The 20216-nt window shown below is 41.1% G+C and overlaps 1 protein-coding gene across 3 annotated transcripts; it reads left to right on the top strand.

The window, feature by feature from the left end:
- Positions 1–1411: 1411 nt before the first annotated feature.
- LOC116062278 (ras association domain-containing protein 8) lies at positions 1412–18785 on the top strand. Of its 3 annotated transcripts, none has more exons than XM_031316933.2 (6): positions 1412–1744; positions 9296–9478; positions 11110–11909; positions 12129–12326; positions 13781–13925; positions 17160–18785. In XM_031316933.2, the coding sequence occupies exons 2-6, from the start codon at positions 9376–9378 to the stop codon at positions 17285–17287; spliced, it is 1374 nt and encodes a 457-aa protein (XP_031172793.1). In that variant the 5' UTR covers positions 1412–1744; positions 9296–9375; the 3' UTR covers positions 17288–18785. The 3 variants fall into 3 exon arrangements, with proteins under 3 accessions (XP_031172793.1, XP_031172826.1, XP_031172820.1); XM_031316966.2 differs by having other exon boundaries at positions 1415–1744; positions 11110–11903; XM_031316960.2 differs by having other exon boundaries at positions 1450–1466.
- Positions 18786–20216: the final 1431 nt, after the last annotated feature.

The raw sequence follows: 20216 nt of genomic DNA, 5'->3' as shown, positions 1-20216 counted from the left end.
TGTAATGTTATTCTCATTAAATCAACCTGCTAGCTGTCATGATCTGTAATAGTGGTGTGTCATTTTACTTGTCTATGTCTATCTGTTTTTGTTTTATGCTTATGTGTTGTATTGTTGTATATTAACTAATGTTTTAAGCCATCAACCTGCTAGGGACTGCAGATGAAAATTAGCCTGCATGGCTTAATCTGGCACATTTACATGTTGGACTTTGTGATCATGTTGATCACTGTGCATTGTCCCTTTTAAATAAAGACATCTAAAATATATATATATATATATATATATATATATATATATATATATATATAACATCACTATGGATATATGGATTTATATCACTAACAAATTACTGTCAGTTATAGTTTGCAAATGTGATAAGAGATCTGATAAGAGATCATATATAGAGACATGACAGTTACAGCTGACATTTTACAACAGGAAAGTCTGTTCTGTCACAAGAGGGCAGTAAGTTTCCATTGATGCATGGTCCCATTGCCAAAGGTCCATCAGCTGCCTCAGTTGAATGTACTGTATGTTTTAATTCATCTACATCTTTTGCAAACAATTTATGCATGTATTTTTGTGTCAGGTAAAGTGGAAATACAAATCTTTTACCAATATCACCTGTGTAAATCCACCGTTTAGTCCACTAAGATCTAATGTTTTAAGAGTAGAGTGAACAATATAGTGACTTCATAATTTCATGATGAAAAAACATGTTCTACCAAATTTTGCTATTTTATATAATTAACCAGTAAGGCCCTTATGACACTTTGTGTGTTCTTCATTTTACATGGAACTCATCCTACTTTGCCTTTATGGTATGCCTGATGTGAAAAACGTTACTGCGTTTCAATTGTAGCCTATGGTATTTTTCACCATTTAAATTTCAGATGTATGTGTTGCAATTGTTTGCCATGCCATTGGTATAGTTTTATTTTTTTTGTTATTTACTTTTTTATTATGCAGTACATTTAAATGAATCTCTGAATCTGTCAGTAGTTTCCTGAAAGGTTTTTAGATCTAAAATTCTTATATTTTCTTAAAATCTAAACTAGTTCATCAATTATTTTCTAATCTAACAAATCTATAACTCTCAGAATCTGCAAGTGGGCCTATGCTACATGTCTAATATTTTTCTAATACATTCCTCTTGTGTTGTTCTTACACATCACAAATTAGGTAAAATGGGGCTACATTCAATTATTCCAAGGGAAAGGGGGTTCCCAGTATATCATCTATTTTCTAAGGGGTCTTTGGCTGAAAAAAGATGGAGAACCTCTGGTTTAGATGTCCTGGATGTGTGTAAAAGTTGGCTGTAGGTAACCTCCCCCCCTCCCTCCCTCAGAGTGTATTGCAGCTTTAAACAGTCCACAATGCCTTGCGGTGTCCCAGTTCCAATGCGATGTATTTACCAGCAGGAGTAATGAAACGGGGAGGGGGGCATTTTCCGCAGCTTATTGGTGAGACCGCAAAAGACTAGCACGCAGAGAGGACAGACACAAACTTTCGGACAGAGGACCAACACGTCAATTATGTGTTTTTGAATGTGTCTTTATCCTTTTATTCAGTTTTTTTTGTCCAGCAGCCAAAACGATACTTTGTCGCAGTTCGTTGGAAGTGATTTACTGGGCAGTGGTGAAGGACACATTTTGCGGAATTGACGCTTTTACCTGTGTTTTCCCTCTAAACTTCACTTCAGATAGGAAACACTGAGTTGAATCCTATTTACGCCATAAAGGTAAGCACATTACACCGACCTAATTATAGCAGAATGTGCTGCAGCTGAGCCCGTTCTAGTTGTAAGGCTGAGATAACGGAAACATTTCTGTAGTGGAATAGTTCGGCTACTCTCTGAACCCACTACAGCCCATTATCGCCATTTCTTAAGCCTCGTCCCACTCGACACCAACACTATAAGGCAGAGGTGAAGTATTGCTTAAAATGCTAATGTATTATGTCTTTCAGGATGTTAAATGCCGAGATATGAAGCTAATACTGTTTTATAATGTTGTCTTTATATGTTAGTATGAGAAATAAGATCAGTTAAAAGCATTTTTAGGTGTTCTCGGCTGATTCAGACTATCATCTTGCAGTGTTATTTTAGCAGGCCTAGGTGTTCTGTAGAACATTCACTTAAAATGTTGCCCTTTTTTTAACAGTATTGTCTCTCACAGGGTCAGCATCTTCTGTAAATGTAACGAGCTCTTAAGGTTTTAAACATCTTCACACATCACAGTCATAACAGAATCTTTGTCTAAAAAATGCTCTACACTTAGAATCATATACCAGGTGTAGCTGAACTAACCTGTGGACTTGTTGCACTCAGCCGAGGTTTAATGTCTCAGTCTTTTGCTTTGGGATCTTAGAAGACTGCTTTAATAAAGAAACAGAATAATGTAATTGAATGCTCCTTGCTGCATTTGATAATGGCACAGCAGCACCAGGCTGCAAAGAACAACCTACACACTGGAAAGTTCAGCCACTTTTTGTGTGTGGCTGCCATTTCTGCTGCTGTAAAAAAGAAAAAGAAAAAAACAAAACATTTCAGTTCTATAAATGCTTATATGCAAGAGTGTGATTCTGCACCAGATGATGTTTTGCAAAGCACCGTAACATGTAAACCTTGGCTAGAGGCCTCTTGTTGCCCCGCTGAGCTTCTGCCCTGGTGCAGGAGCCGGCTGCCTACCTTGCTGGCTCTTCAAAGCTGGCTAGTGAGCAGTGAATATGGCAAGGGAACAAAGGCGGCATTATTGGCCCGAACGTGGTCCAGATGTTAAGGATCCTGCCAGCACTGACCTCCCAAATGAGGGAGGCCTGCTCCAGCGCCTAATAGTTTAATATCAGCCAGGCAGAGAGAAAAAGAGGGAGGCTTGCTCCAGGGCAGGGGCCACTGGAGAGCTCTCAGAAGCTGAGGGTGTTGCCTGTAGCGTGACTGGATGTGGGTTTAATCCCAAACACCCAGATCTTCAGATTGGAGCTAGAGTGAAAATTTGGAGGTAGAAATAAATTTCTGAGGAAGTGCTGGGCAATGCCTCCTTCTTTGTGTATATTTTGTGGTTACTATGGTGCTTTAGGTAGTTGGGCTACAACAAACTTTTCAAAAGCTTTACATACAAAACACCGCTGAATAAAATGCATTCCTTTCTGATAATAATTGTTGTAGCTGCCTTTTAGCCTCTGATTAAGTGGAGGTACGATGTCACCTTTAATTGTTTATTAATTAACAGTCCTCTATATTGCAGGGCAGCATTAGATCTTGTCACTGTGTAGAGGCTAATGTGACTACACTAAATTAACTGGGAGGAGGCTGACATTGAAAAATTTCATTGAAATTTCCGAAATGATTACATCTTTTGCTACATCTTTTTTGTTTTTTCAGATTCGTCAACTTAAAGTCCCCCTCCAGACACAATTTAAAGTATGTAAAAAATATTCTACTATAATTTTAATATTTTGTTTTACATGGGTTTCCTACTTAAAAAAAAAAAAAAAAGTATTTAATAAAAAAAACTCTTTAAAGGGTCTGGAAGCACATCTACTCTTTCTCCCTCATTGAGAAATTCTGGATCTGGCCTCGCGCCCCACCCACCACCCCTGCTTGCTCTAGGTTGACCGGTAAAGGAACAGTGCACTAGCCTGACAAGCCAGACCCACATCAAGATGTTGGGTCTCGGAACTCACCACGGCAGGGCTCAATCCGAGGGACGGGATAAACGGTTGTCTTTCAAATTCCTTCTGCACGCAATAGGATAGCGCTACAACCAACCAGAGCAACGCTAGTTGATAGATTAAACTTTTGCCGTATCCGGTCGGCAAAACTCCAAACACTTTTTATTTTTTTTAATTTTAATTTTTTTAGATTTTTTTTTGGGGAGAGATCGTCTCCAGTCAGACTCGAACCCTGGACCTTCTGCGTCAAAGGTATACACCTCCGTATATGTGCGCCTGCTCTACCAACTGAGCTAACCCGGCCACAAACTCCGAACACATCTTCCTTTTTCAAGAATGACTTCAGTGCCGTTCTTTTCTCAAAGAAAAGCTTACATCCAAGTCTTCCAGAGTCGTGGCCAAAGCCGATTCAAAAGACCGCCGTTCACCAGCAGCAGAAGCCATCTTCTTTGTTTTCAAGTAGCAGGGAATTCATGCGGAACCGTCGCAACTCTGCCGTCCTTATGTTAAGCCCGCCCACCAACTCTATACACGATGTGATTGGCCTGACTAGAGTTTGGTTTTTCCAGCTCGCAAGCCAACGGAGAGTTGCTAGACTGACCCTGGCTGCAAATTACATTTGCTGCCGCAAGGGTGCGTCTAGATTTCTAGGCTAACAGTGCACATCAAGATGGCTAGAAACATCGGAGAGATTCCGTAATCCATGTTTGTAATGCTGTACCCAATGACACTTTTTCACATTCAAAGATTTGTTTGAGGTATTGCAATGAAGCTTTGAATTTCTGTCGTCATATTTAAGATTTAGAATTTGAATGTCAACGTTATGAATAAAGCTTCGAAGTATGCAGCACATGTTTGAGCCTCACGCCGGGTTCAGACAGGAGGCGGAAGCGCTGCCCGCTTCCTTTTGGCGCCCATGTTAACCAATTGGGCTGTTCACACTGGACGCTCTGCGGCCGGCTCACGATCTGCAGCCATTGCAGATGAGGAGTCTGTTGTACACCAAAATCGGCGACTAGCAGACGTATCAGAAGGATAAGTGTACTTAGCATCTTTTATTTGTTTATGTTGTTTGTTAGCTTGTAACTAGCAGTGGCTGACACAGCTACGATGATGATATGTGTTTATGCTCTCTGTACTGACAAGTCCACTCGGTGCTGCAGGTGCTCCATTTTCTTTTACAGCTTTTGCATATAAGACAGTGATTGGCTTTCGAATTTGTGATGTGTCAACTATAGCTTCCCCGGTGTATGTTTGAACATCAGATTTTAGGGAAGTGCACAGACATCTACCGCTTCATTAGAGGAATGTGAGAACACCTCTCTCTCTGTAACGTTGCAGAGATACAAGCCAGTATAGTCAAGGTCAGACATTTTAGGGGATATAAATAGAGCTGGGCAATATATTGATATTATATCGATATCGTGATATGAGACAAGATATCGTCTTAGATTTTGGATATTGTAATATCATAATATAGCATAACTGTTGTCTTTTCCTGGTTTTAAAGGCTGCATTACAGTAAAGTGATGTCATTTTCTGAACTTACCAGACTGTTGTAATTATTCTATTATTTGCCTTTACCCACTCAGTCATTATATCCACATTACTGATGATTATTTATCAAAAATCTCATTGTGTAAATATTTTGTGAAAGCAACCCCACAATATTGTTGCGGTATCGATATCGAGGTATTTGGTCAAAAATATTGTGATATTTGATATTTCTGTTTTCTATATTCGGAATGTCGCAAATACGTTTGATTAAACCAGTTTAAACACACTTTTAGATTGAATGCAGTTTGTGAAAGTGTCTACTGTTGCGTAGCCATTAAGATCACAGAGCAGACGGACCCATAGCTTTCTTGTCTCTTAGTCATGGCCAGTTGCATTCTCACAGCCCAGGAATGCATACCCTGGATGTTATCAGTTTCCACTCTACATGATCAAGGCTGGTCTCTTGCAACAGTCTTTGCCCTGCTCTGTAATGTTTACATTTGTAGAGGGTATTGTATACACTCCAGGCTGGCATACTAATGATAAGGAGCTTCTTTATCTGGTTCCCACTGTCTGCAAGACCCTTAACTTTTACAGGGGTTCCATCTTGTCAGCGTGTCTTACATTTATGTTGTACTGTTGCCACCCCAATGTGTTTTAGGCCCAGGGATTATACCAGGCTGTAGCACTTGATAACAATCTGGAGGAACTGAAAGCGAGAAAAGAGATTTCTCCAGTTAGTTTCAACCGATTCACCACTAGTGCTCCACAATAATCCAGCGTCCGGCTTTGCCTGCTCACAGAGATATATTTCACAACAGATCTGTTACCAATTACAGCAGCGTATAAATTGCTTGTAATTACATGATGCTCTACAGGGAGTGCAATTTGAATTAAAGTTTGGTTAGCAATAGGCAAGGAGGTTTAAGTACTAGAACAGACTGCTGTCGCTTCAGTCTGTAAGAAGTATCCCATTGTCTTTAATTAACAGCAGCGTGGGGGAGTTTTGCATGTCTTCTTTAATAAATTAGTCACTTACTAGTTTGAATTAGCCACTTGGATATACATTCCTTCAAACTTGCAATGCCTTAGTGAACAATGGGCAGCAAATTTGGATAGAAACCAGGGTGTAATAGTGTTGATACTTGTGGAACATTATGGGTTTTTCTGTGAGATCATTTTTCTCAGGGCTTGCTGCCCTACAAGCTTTGTCCTGAGTCAAGCTCAGTCTTGGTTTTGTTTTAATGTAATGAATGCCCATTTTGTTTTCCACAAATACCCCCCCCCCCAATAAGCAGTGCCATATTTAAGCTCCTACAGTAAAAAACTCCTACAGTATTTCTTAGTGGTGTATGTTACAGCAGTGTGTTGGTCGTGGTAGAACACCCACAGGAGCATATGGTAGGTTGTTTATACCAGCAGCCAATTGAAGCCCTTTTCCTGCCAGCTCTGTGTGCTTCTGTAGGCCTGGAGAATTGTCATCAGCAGCCGGGCGAGCAAGCTGCTCAGTGCTGCTCCACACCTCACTGCTCGGAGAGGAATGCATCTTGAGTCAACGCTGCTGAACCAATACGAGACTGAAACAAACGTCCTCTGGAGTCATGAGAAGTTTGATGGTTTGCTGCAGTTGATCATCTCTCTCAACTTAGCCTAAATAGAATTTACAGGCATTTAAGCCCTCCTCCGTCTCATGAAATGCCTCTCTGGCATATGATGAGCTGCACAAATCAGGGAGCGGGCATCTCCCCAGGCTGTGGCTTTGACAGGCCAGAGGAATGGAGCTTGCAGAGCTCAGGATGGCACTCTGCCCCACACCGCTGTGCTTGTATCCTCAGTTGGATTTTCTGGGTTAATGTTAATGAATATAAATGTTACGAGTCTGGACCGGAGCAAGTGACATTTAGAAATGCCCCACTGAGTCTTGTTGAGCCTATGCAAGGAAGAGACATTGACTCAGCCAGTTTGCTTTGTTTTTTTTTACTGCACATGAAATGTTCTGTTTTGTTTGAACAGTTGTCTCTTTTGTGGAGTTTTTTTGTCTGTGTGTTTTGACGGAATGCAGATTCAATATACAGTATTCCATGCAGTGGTCCTTGTAAATCCCTCTGACTCAGTGTTATACTGTAGGTAGTATTTTAGGCACTTTCCCCTTCCCCCTCCAGTATATCCAAACCTTCTCCCTGGCTGAACCACTATGCCTGCTTTGCATCAAGATCCACTCAGTCCCTATTACTGTTTCCACATCCGCCTGTAAGATGGGTAAAGCAAAATTGTGACAGTGTTTTGGGTCACTGCAGGAAAATCTCATTGTGTCTGTGTGTGTGACTATTTTCCTGTTCCTCTTCATCCTTCAGCCCTTAATGCCATTTAAGGGCTGTCTGAATGAAGGACAAAAGCACTTTCCTACCAGCTGTGAATACGCCAAGAATAGAGTGATCAAGAGACACACACACACACACACACACACACACACACACACACACACACACACACACACACACACACACATAATAGTTAGACAATCAGCTGAACATTTAGTACTCTATTAATCGTCCTAGTCATTTAACAAGCAAAAATGGCAAACATTTGCTGTTTTCACTTTCTCAAATGTGAGGAGTTGCTGCTCCGCGCTTTTGGTTTTTAGACTGTTAGTCTTAAACAAGCAGTTTGATGGTGTCACCTTGGGCTTTGGGAACTTGTGATGGGTATTTTAACCTTTTTTATAAAGTAAATAATCAATCAACCAGAAAAAAAGATAATAAGGAAAATAATCATTAGTTGCAGCTCCGTCTCTTAAAGTCTACAAATGTTACCTTGCAGCACTTTCTAATGTCCTTGCCATATTTAGAAAAGCAATTGTTGTGTGTGTGTGTGTGTGTGTGTAGGACAGGCTGGTGTGGATGACTTTGTGAATGTGTATAGGGACTACGTGGGCTGGGGGAGGTGTAATTGGTGGGGGGTTGGTGAACAAAAGGACCTTTTGACTCAGTAGTGTAGGTGCAGTGAAGGTTAGATCCAATGAGTGTGATACAGATCTGGGGAGATGCCATTCATTCTGTCTCAGTACACTGTCCTTGGAAGAACGTTTTTGAAGGATCCCTCGCCCTAGATGGGCTTTTCATACACTGTGTTATGTCAGTAGTTATTAAAGGGGCTGCACTTGATATTCAGAACATTAATATAGCAGGAAACAACTATTTGCTATGTAAAGATGTAGTGGAGTAATGGGCCGGAGGGCCGTGGCAAAGCGTTGTTATTTGACGAGTTGGGGAACAGTCTGTAAGAGCCGTGTTGAGGCAATCCCAGCCCTCCTTTTTTTTTTTTTTTTTTTTTTTTTAATATTGAGTACAGCCCCTTTTTAAACACATCTGTGCTTTGTAAATCTTATAATGTGATAGCTGATTTTGTGAATCTTTTAAAATGCATCAGCAATCAGTCAGTAGCGGTCATAATAGAACAACAGTGCTTCTCTCAACTGAGAATACTTTACATAGAATACTCCGTACTAACTGTTCGAATGACTCAGTAGGCGATAAAGGACATAACTATATAACGTGTTACAGAACAGTGAAAATAACTGACATCAAAAACAAAACCCTACTAAACTCCCTCGTGTTATGATTCATCTGGCTCTCCCTTTTTTCTTTTTAATTAAATTTTTATGCCTTCTCTGTTTCACTCTCTGTTCCTGTCCTCACTGAGTCAATCTTCCTGATCTGTCTTCGCTGCTTCCATAAAATTCTTTATACAAAAGCAGGAACTGGGCTTGGGAATGTCTGCTGGCAGACTCTTCCTGCACCCCCAACAGACATGCACCTATTCATAGAGAAGAGCAAAACAACAGCATTATGGCCAGCTGGTCTTGGGATGCCTGGCTGTATGAGTCCATTCTCAACTGGACTATCCTTTTATCATAAGCTACTGCTAAAATAGCCTGACTCTACCTTGTATATTTTTGCTTATTTGACTACTTGTGTTTGAAGGTATTACCACAGGTGTAACTGTTTGCATTCCCATGTGTCTGTTAAGACGTTATCCTTTTAAGGCGACTAAGCATTTTAACCGTGGACTTGAGCACATCCTGACTAACTTCTTCCTGTTTTCCCCTGTGTTTCCTCCCCAGTGAAGTAGCCAGAGTGTGTTCAGAGTTCAATAATGCCGGGGCCAACACACCACAACCGACTCCATCGCTTCTGACCCAACATGGAGCTCAAGGTCTGGGTGGATGGAGTCCAGAGGGTCGTCTGTGGGGTCACTGAGGCAACCACCTGCCAAGAAGTAGTGATTGCGCTGGCACAGGCCATAGGTAGATAATGTCCTACTATGAAACCACACACAAGCACAGCTGAGATAAAAACGGAGTTGGGTCACGTGGGTACGGGCGGTGACACTCAGTAGTTGATTTAAGCACCTGTTCGCCTGTGTGGTTGTGTTAGAGAGAGTGAGTGGGTCGTCATATTTTCTTAGTTTACCGCTAGTTTCCATTGACCGCTGTTATTATTTTGATTATGAGTTTGTACATGTTATAATAAGTTGACCTTTTTCATTAAACAAGATTTACTAAACCTACTTTTTAGATTTCAGCTTTTTTTGTTGGCGCGTCATACAAGAAATCCAGACCCAACTGCAGCCTCTCTGTGACTCTAAGTTAGCCTGAAGTCGCTACACTAGCTATCGACAATAAGCAATATTTATTTTTGACAAATAGTGGAGCGAAACACGGATTGTATACTTCTGTTCTGTTTTAAGTTTTCTTCACACTTTGACAATATGAAAGTGTAAAACAGTTGAAGCCTTTTCATCAAATGTATTGTTAAGCAGCATTCATCAACCGACAACTTTAATCTAAGTATGCTAAACTGCCTTTTGTTAACTGAAAAGAAGTGCATATGAAGTAAACCTGTATTTGTACATGGATACAGATCATAGTCAGAGGCTTTATTGGTACTTTCTTGGATCTAAGCACCCCCTTCCCCATATGGCTCCTCCAGGAACGGGGTACTTGAGCAGACTGTATTGACGTTACTGCCCACAAAGAGCATGGTAGGAGGAGGGAAAGTCTGACTCATCTCTCGGTCTTCTGCCAAACTGAGAAAGCAGCACGTCCGAGCCCCCTCCTCTGCCTTTTTTCTATTAAAAACATATACACCATATGAAATGATCAGATATTGATTTAGTTATTTAGCATCTTCAAGTCTTTCTGTCTACACAATAATACAAGTGTTGTGTCTTAACTGCCTTAAAAAAATCTATTTTTTATAAACATTGAATCAAATGTAATGTGAAAGGGTTGCTCGTAGTGCCGAACCTACTGAGAAAGACCCAACACTGCACCTCTATGCAGCTTTTAGCCTTTTTTGGCTGATTGTGTTTTCCAGCCTGCATGTTTACTGTATAATTGAGACTTAAAGGTCCCATATTGTAAAAAGTGAAATTTCCTTGTCCTTTTATTAATTATAAAGCAGGTTGAGGTGCTATATAAATACTCTGAAAGTATCAAAATGCTCAATCCACAAAGAAATGCAGTAGTATTCAGAAACGGTGCCTTTAAACGAGCCGTCGGGATTTCGATATGGGTGTGACGTCACAACTACTTCTGCTCCTTTAAGGCTCTCCGACAATCTGGTTGAAAAATTTGAATGTTTGAATTGTTCAAGGGGCCAGAAACATGACTCCAACAGGATGATCATGTTGCTCTGTGTCTGCTAAATGTGTAAGAAGACAGTTGTTTGCTACCATGTTATTTTAACTGTTAGATAGGATGACAGTATATCATGGCTGCATTTCTGTGAGTTTGTTTTGGAATTTTTTACTCTAGTGGTCAAAATTGCTAAAAGCAGCTTTAAATAAAAGTTAAAACCCTTGCATTTTGGCATAACCACCTACTAGCATAAGAATCTGTTACAATTCACGTTTTTTGTGTTGTGTTCTTTACAGGTCGCACTGGGAGATACACTCTGGTAGAAAAATGGCGGGACACCGAGCGTCACTTGGCCCCTCACGAGAGCCCTGTGGCTTCTCTGAACACCTGGGGCCAGTATGCTGGTGACGTCCAGCTAATCCTGCATCGCACAGGCCCCTCCCTGACTGAACGACCCCCCTCAGAAGGACCACCTCTCAGGGGGCCTGAACGTGGGCTGCATCGGCAGAGCCTCCCTCCCCTTGCAAAGCTTCGTCATCCCAACGATCGCTCCCTCCGCCGCCGTGAACCACGCCGCAAATCTCTGACGTTCACCGGTGCACCCAGAGGCCTTAGGGAGATACTGGGCGGAGGCCGCGTCGGCGAGGCCGAGGCTAAACGAAGACTCCTTCATGGAAACGGTGGGAATCCCCACCATGCAGGGCCAGCCATCGCGACTGCATCGCCTGGCCTTTGGGCCTGTCGCATGGAAGAGCTGGTCAGACTGGTCGGTCTACAGAGAGAGACTCTCAATGTGCTGGAGAAAAAGCTGGAGGCCTATGAGGCTGAGCTCCAGGCCTGGGCTGAAGGGCGAGGGGGCCGAGGTGGAGGTTGCGTTGTGGACCCAGGTGGAGGAGGAGGGCTGATAGAGGAGATCGTGAGGCTGGAGAAGCATCTGAGAAAGAACGATGTGGAGATGGAGGAGGAGGAGTTTTGGGCCACTGAGCTGCAGATTGAGCTAGAGAGTGAGAGACAGCTGGAGGAAAGACTGCAGGAGCTAAGAGGACGCCTGCAGGGCTGTGAAGTGGAGATTGAAGAAAAGCTGGCAATGGTACAGGTGTGCTATGTGTGGGAGATTTTTTTTGGGATATTGAATTTTAAAATCCTGTACTTTTGGGGAAAGATAATAAATTTAACCAGCTAAGAATGGAAAAACGAAGCTAATTCCCTAGTCGGTTCTTATTCATTATAGCTGTTTATCTATTGCCGTGCTAGTGATTTGTAGTAGGTGCTTTTCCCTCTTTTTCCATATCTGTTTATTTCTTTGCCCCATCAGAGCGTAGAGGCAGGCCTGGAAGAGGAGCGGCTGCAGAGGGAGCGACAGGAGACCCAATGGATCAGTGAGGCTGAGGTTCGGGCTCAGGTGCTCAGGGTCAAAGCAGAACTGAAAGCCCAGGAGAGACAGGCTGTCCAGCTGGAGAGCAGCTGCAGAGCTGTGGACAGGTCACTTGGACAAAACAGCAAGAAAGTTCAGGTGAGACATATGCCTGCATTTGACTACTTATATTTTATATTTTAGTTTTTTTTTACTTCTTTTTTTTTTTTTATCAAAATAGTGCTGCAGGTGATGAAGTGGTAAGGGAGACCATCTATCCGTAAGAATGCATTTAAGCATCTTCCCTCGACAGGATGCTGAATCCCTGCCAGTTCAAATGGGAACTCTTGTTTTTTACCCTTCAAAGTCTGTTTTACAGGTCTTGGGGAAAACTATGGGGTGTGAAAAAAAGAGGTTATATAATGCCTTCTGTGGCTACAGAGAGTTAGGTAAAATCTAATACAAGTGACAAAGGACTTGGAGATTTAAAGGGCCAGTGTGTAACGTGTTAGGTTGTTCATTATCAAAATCTGTGTTGCCCGTTCACAAACTTGTCCTTTTTCATGAATATTTACCACCACCATCAATTCCAAGTATTCCTTTTGGCTTGAAATTTTACATTTGCATTCGCATGAACTGGGGTAGACGCTCCATATTCGTGCTCCATCTTGAAGTACGTTAGCCGGTAAGGGACATACAGGACATACTGCTCCGCGTTTTCGCTGTCACGTGATAAACTCACAGGTGCTGCTAATGCTGCTAATGGGTATCGTAGCTTCCCGGCCCCGACAAATTTGAAGAAGGAAACATGGAGGACCACACGTATTCAAAATCCATATTTCAGGAACAGGAGTCTTCTTCTTCTCCGAGAAAAAGAAAAAGGATATTGAATAGAGCAAGGAACCGGCTTTTTGAAGCTTGAAGGCTACCGTAGCTGTAATACGTACTTTGAACTGCGTGGTGCGAGAGAGTTGATTGCGATATATGATCTCAATGCTAGATAGGAGAAATTCCTACACATTGGACCTTTTTAAAGTAATATTGCTTGTGTCTGAACATCAAAATACTAAAACGTATAGTGCGTTACATTTACCTCGGAACTTGGAAGCCGGAATGACGTCACACCCGATTTTGAATGCGTTCTATTTACAAGTCGGATTTTTCATTGTTGGGTAGGCTCTAGCCAGGTTAGCCATTGTTAGCAATGCCAACCGATAACAACAGATTACACTGTTTTTTTTGTGCATACAAACAGCGTAACAACATGTCCACAGATATAAAGTTGGACAGGACTGTGTGTGATTTAGTGAGACACAAATAAGACAGAAGTGCTAATAACTGTATGTTACTGCAGCTTTCACAACTGTTGATGCACAGGGCATCCATGTTGGATTTTGAACTCGGGGTACTGCGAGGTTGTCGAGTTCCGAGCTCGAAAATCCGAGGTCAGGAGGCGTGTTTCCGACTTTGACCTCGAAAAATCCAACTTCCGAGTACAAATGGAACGCGCTAACAGGCTCATATAATCTGTACCTGTAGACGTCAGTTTCAAGCTGCTGTTAATCCTCTCATGTTTCCTCAAGAATCACTCTTCTTGTGCTGTTTCTCTGAAGGACATGCAGCACGAGCTGGAACAGCTGACCAAGGAGCTGAGGCAGGTTAACCTCCAGCAGTTCATCAAGCAGACCGGCACCAAAGTCACAGTGCTGCCGGCCGAACCCACTGAGGATGAAAGTACTCACAACAGTCATGGTTTAGGTAATATCATTTGTTTATAAACAGTAAATGAGTGGATTTTTCTAGAGGAATATCCTTTGGAGTTAAATATTTAACTTGTGGCTCTGGACATGCTGAAAATATAAGAGTGCAGTCACATATAGTGTTGTATATGCCTACTGTAGTTATCTCTTGCTGTTGACTTAAATGACAAGTAAGAAATTGACCTTTGTAGGTACAGTATGTAGTCTGTGACATAGGGGTCAGTTAAGTGTAACCAATCTGTACTGGTCTGACCCAAGACAGTAATTACCACTTAATTGTATGTCAAAGTGCATACTGTCTGAGGATAAACGCTGCCATTCACACAGGCGACACACAACTTATTTTTGCATGAAGTGCAGTTTGTCTTTGAGTTGGCCTGTGCATTAGTAAAGTTATTCTGTTCCATTAGGGCACTTATTATTTTTCTCATGTCATGACACCCTGCTGAGAGAAAATGACTCTGCTTAGTGTTCAAGTGCAGTGTTTCCACACAGCACTTATTTAAAAAGAAAATACGTCACTTTTAAAGCTTGTTCGCCTGTTACTTTATTTCCTTACAAACAATGTATCATACAATCCGTCGTAGTGCTCACTCCACATGAAACGCTACATTACATCACTTTGTAGCTGGTCTATATCGATGACGTTTCATTTTCGGGATTGTTCAGGTGCCGCCGGAAATTCCGCAGGACGTCCCTCATTTTCGGCCTGATGTCCCACACCTTTCGCTTTCTTTGTTTTGGCATTCTAAAGTCCAGTGGATTTCTGAGGACTATGGTTAACTGCTTCTCAGATCTCTGCAGGGTAAATCCAGACAGCTAGCTAGACTATCTGTCCAATCTGAGTTTTTTTGTTGAACGTCTAAAACAACTTTTGAATGTACACCAAAACAAGTTCCTTCCCGAGGCTATTTTGCAGAGGCGCTGTTGCTCTGTACGGTGCTTAGCGCCACCCAAGACGATTGTGATTGCTTTAAAGAAATGCCAATAAACCAAAACACGTTTTTCTCCCATGCCGGAATGCTGTGTGGACTCGCCAGACCATCCTCCGCAGCACAGTGGAGGAAGGTCTGGCAGTGCGAGACTACTTCTTAGCAAACGTCACAGAGAACAATGATGCAAACAGCATCACTAATCTGTTTTTAACCAAATATTTTCTGTTCCAGCTCAGCAAAAAAACAGACACCCGCCAGCACGTTAGCGCATCTTTCACTACTGAGCTGAGTTTATCGTGTAACTGACATTATTCACCTGCTCAACTGACTTTAGCAGTTTAGATAACACACTCGACTGTCCTACTGTTACAGATGTGAGCTAACCACAGACAGTTACCTCATGCATAGACTCAAGGCAGTGTGTCTCTGCAGTTCATGGTTGTGCGTCGCTGCAGAATGAATATAGGGGAATTGCAATGTATAACCAGTGAATATTTTTGGCCTGGCGGCCTGTACAATTATAGGGGAAACAATCACAACAAGTGTGAGTGTGTGTGCATGTGAGAGAGATTGTGATAGAGGAAATGGGGAGGGGGTAGTGGAGAGAACGGCATTAGTTTTTACCCACTCCAGTGGCAATTATAGTCTCCATGCCAACAGCTGCCTGGATACAGGCAGACCTGGCATCATTCATTCATCCTACCTTCTACGTCTATCCCTCATTCCTTCTATCACGCTGTTACCCTGTCATATGCTCAGCAGTTTCTGTGATGGGCTCATTGGACCAATGCTCTTGTCATCCTACAGGAGACTAGCAGAGAGCTGACACGTAATCTGAGAGCACTGAATAACGGGAGAGCTGTCCCATTGCAATAGAGGCGATCCACATCAACTTTCAACCAGCTGGTTATTAACAAACTTTACCAGTAATGTAGGACCAACAATGTAATTAGTGACCAATAGTAATTAAGATTGACTTTCAGGAGCAAGTTTGAGGTTAGACTAGAGCAGTGCATTATGTGTTGTAACCACCAACTTGTTAAACTAAGTTTGGAAGCAAAGAGCTGCATATCCAACTTGCAAAACAAAGTTCATAGGCAGAAGCCATTATCTACACACTTAGAAAATAAGCCTGCAAGCACAGCAATAAATGTATAAATGCAAATGTACAACCATAAACTAGTGACAGCCTAATGAAGCTTTGTGAAGCATTTTCTTTACTTTCTGAGCCCACTTGATGGCTCTCTCTGTTCAACAAAGGGTTGAGAATACGCTGAATTGCAATGCCTTAGGCCTTTCTCTTAACACCAAGAGCGCCATCTAGTGGGCTCAGAAAATAAAGAAAATGGTTCACAAAGCTTCATTTGGCCATCACTACCATAAACGTGACGTTAAATCTCCCACCACATCTATGAATAATTTAGTATTCCACATGTCTGAAACATGGAGAAGCGTATGGAGAAACAATGAATTGGTAGCAGTAACTGTGATGGTCAACAGTTTACGCCTACTTGTACTGGATTTTGGTTCAAATCTGTTAACAGTTAACACAACGTTCACTTGAATATCTCACCTCCCCAAAGAGCCCAGATATTTTTTCCGTTTGCATGACATGCACTTTACATTATTGCATCATTTAGAGCAGTAGGTCTCTTTATTAAACTTAATGGTGATGGATTTCCAATTATGAAAAGTAATGAATTCAGTGTTCATGTCCTTCTAGTAACCTTCCAGTTCATGTGTGTAAAATCAGCTAGCGCTTTTGTGCCTGGCCATAAAATTCACTGCATCGGTGGCCAGGGTGGCTCTGTGAGGCGGTAGAGCAGGCGCACATGTACTGAGAGGTTTATGCCTCGACGCAGACGTCAGGGTTTGAATCCGACCTGTGACAATTTCCTGCATGTCTTCCCCCTCTCTCTCTCCCCTTTCTCACTTAGCTGTCCTATCAATTAAAGGTGGAAAAGCCCAAAAAATAATCTTAAAAAAAGAATTCACTGCATCGGCTGATTCTCTGCATGGCTCGGTACTGCCCCCTGGTGGCACCATAGCAGAGATATCATGCAGCATCTACAGCGCTTTGTATTTTATTTAATCAAGTAATTTATTGATATTTATTATGAATTTGAATTAATAAAGTACATTTGGAAGTTTTAAAAACAAAACAATGATACAAAAATTTGTGTGAATTAGTGACTATATATTTTCAGCACCGAACCTTTTGAAATACACCTTTTTAATTAGATTGTGTTTCTAATTTTCTCTTTCATGGTTTTTTTTTTTTTTTTTTTTTCCCCCAGTCTCAGATTTAGTTCCCCTGTCTGGCTCCCTGAAGCGCCCTGTGTCGTCGCACACAATGTCAAGTCACCTCCGGCTCCTGCACAGCCCCCTCACTTCTGGCCTGAACCCAGGGGGGATCTATGTGTGAGGCGGCTCTGCACGGAAAGAGGACACGTCTGGTCTGCCTTCCAGAGCCTGTTCACCCCAGAACCCATTTGTAAGTGGATATCTTTGTACAGGATACCTCAGTAGCACACTACTATGCACTGTTGCCTCAATTACCCGAAAGGCAACCTCGAGTGTGAAGACTCAAATAGTGAAGGAACTGTGTTAATCTTGAAATGAAAGTCACGGAGCACTTGGTGGGACTGAAAGGTGAGTTCAAAGGCATGATGGAAATAAAACCCACGGCAGCAGCGCCATAGGTCATGGTGCACAGTCTCTGAAGATGTTAGGACTTTCTAAACATCAGGCTGTTTTGGACTTCCTTTGTAAACATATCCACTTAATGAACTTTTACTCTCACTTTAGTACCTGCTGAATGATTTGTATTGTTTTCTCACTAGCATCATGATTCAAATTGATTGCCTTTTGAACAGTATTCTTGAGATCTTGGTATGTGAATCTATGAACTATACTATATCTATAAATGTAATTTCTGCAGTGAACACATTTTTACCCAGTATAATGACTGGTTCTTATAGAAGTAATGAAGGATCCACTTGTGTCTATAGTATACCTGTCTAGAATCTATCGTTTAGCATATCAGAATTTATTCCTGTAGCTCTGACTCTGTTCATGTTAAAACTATGCACAAATGGTTAATAGTTTTGTTATTGTCTGGTATGTACCAAAATGTTGGCTTACTGTAAATGTTTTCTTACTTTTCAGCTTTATTTTAGTGAATTGTTATATTTTAATACAAAGCGGTGCATTCACAGTTACAAAAATGCAGTGCCCTCATTCCTGCAGTAATATCTGCATAATGAAACGGTGTTAATAGCCCTTTTAAGCTGATTTTTGTTGTTAAAATGACCACACAGTATATTTTTGCCAAATGTATTATGCTCGTTTTTCCTGTAAGGATCGGTGGCCAAAGATTAGCAGGTCTTGTTGCATGATTGTGTCGTTAATATAGCCATATCTGGATGTGCAAAACACCCACAGTACAGTAAATCAGTTAGTCGTATCGAAAAATGGGGGCGTGTAAATAATACAATGGATAGCTCCAGTATGTACGAGAGTGTGAGTGAGTCAGTGATTTAAAGAGACGTGTGTGTGTGCAGAGTCAGAATAGCTACGAAGCCTCTTTTCGGTTGTAGTTCAGCTGCTATTCACATCAAAGTGCCTTATGTTCATTCCACGGTTGGTGTATTCAAATAATGTACAGTAAAGCTTTAGTAGAGACATTGAAGCAATGGCCATAGTCAGTGTAGATCAGGTGTTGCTAGATGTATTGGTACCCCATTGTTGCACGGATAGAAATGGCAATAGAACAGCATCAAAGAGGAAACTATAATTGTTTTATCTGTCAGTATTATGTAGAGATGTCAATAGAAAGAACATTATTGATAGTGTGTTCCACTCTGCCACTGTATTAGTGTCCCCATGCTGTAAAATGCATTTAATCTGATTTATTTCATCATGCAACACATACTGTAGTCACTAGTTTAGTTCAGTATTGTCACCCAGGAATAAATAGTTGATGTGATACTGAAGAGAAGTCCACCTCGTAACATTCAGTATCTACAAAAACACAACAAAATACATCATCACTACAGTTTGTCTCTGCTTTTCAGTTAAAGGAGAGACATTATTATATATATATATATATATATATATATATATATATATATATATATATATATATATATATATATATATATATTATTATTATTATTATTATTATTATTATTATTATTATATATTTTTTTTTTTTTTTTTTGTAATTCTTAGGTTAAAGATGATCTATGATAGTCTATATATTGGTGGATGATTTTCCCTTTACGAAACCACTTGTGTGCATTTTCCATCCTGGGATGAGACGTAGCTGTGGTCACTGTTTACAACCGTATATGTTCTAAAGAACTGTAAGATGTCAACTGTACATAATCTGTTTTTATTTTTTCCTGCCTTAATATACTGCAAAGTGTTGACAGATGTATGGCTGTAACTGGCTGCTGATATGACATGGGATTGCATGATTCAATAAACCATCTTACAAAATGAAATGTGTCACAACTGTTTGCGTGTGGATTTAAATGAGAAGGAAATATGTAGTTTGGGCTCTGTGTCTTTCATGCTTTTTGCCAGTAGATGGAGACATTGACTCAGTAATGGTAGAAATATGGACACACCACGGCTAGGAGAGAATTAATGCATGGCTTCATAGGAGGTTTATAAGGGGATAGTCTGGCTTGCTGGATGTACATTGCTGGGCTAAAGCCTGACGTCTGGTGTGATTGGTTTGAAGAAATAAAATATACAAATGAGCCAGAACTTCTTTTTTTCCCCCTATCCCAGACTAGATAAGTGGTGTAGCCAGACCATACTCCAGTACTGACAGCGCTGTGGAGATTTGGCAATGCAAAACTATTAAGGGGATTGTATCTGTTAAAAATAAAGGCAAAGATGATTGTGCTGAAACTTTTAAAGTTGCTCTAAATGGTCAATAAAGATACTGTCAGAACCTTATTGTTATTTGAGCAGAGAAAGAAAAAAAATTCAAAGGAAATGGGGGGGGGCTTGTTGCATCTCTACATTGTAAATGTACTGAAAAAGGAGCAGCAAATGAAGGCAACATGCATTTTCTTTCCCAACCTTGAAAGGCATAAATTGGCAGTAATTGGACTTCATTGTTGCCAGAATCAGGAGAAAGCACTGAAGTTTAAAAGCTATTGAAAGTATGCATAAATATTCAAATAATATTGCAATGAGCCAGTCAATGGAAACAACAAAGACTGGATTTGATCCTGCTTAAAGTTTCTGACAAGTTGGGAGGAGGCCCCTTGTTTTTCATCAGCCTGTTATCACATGCCATTTGTTTAAAGCCTTGGCTTACTGTACACTGTACATTC

The sequence above is a fragment of the Sander lucioperca genome, chromosome 7 (assembly GCF_008315115.2).
Source record: "Sander lucioperca isolate FBNREF2018 chromosome 7, SLUC_FBN_1.2, whole genome shotgun sequence".
In the NCBI taxonomy this organism is placed as follows: domain Eukaryota; kingdom Metazoa; phylum Chordata; class Actinopteri; order Perciformes; family Percidae; genus Sander; species Sander lucioperca.
Note: the sequence above shows the minus strand (reverse complement) of the source record. Positions and strands in the feature narration are given on the sequence as shown.

Bases quoted from the DNA above. Each gene is read 5' to 3' on its own strand.
- LOC116062278 (XM_031316933.2), top strand. From the start codon at position 9,376: ATGGAGCTCAAGGTCTGGGTGGATGGAGTCCAGAGGGTCGTCTGTGGG. The intron at 11,910-12,128 runs GTGTGCTATGTG...TTGCCCCATCAG, and splicing joins AAAAGCTGGCAATGGTACAG to AGCGTAGAGGCAGGCCTGGA. The intron at 12,327-13,780 runs GTGAGACATATG...GTTTCTCTGAAG, and splicing joins AAAACAGCAAGAAAGTTCAG to GACATGCAGCACGAGCTGGA.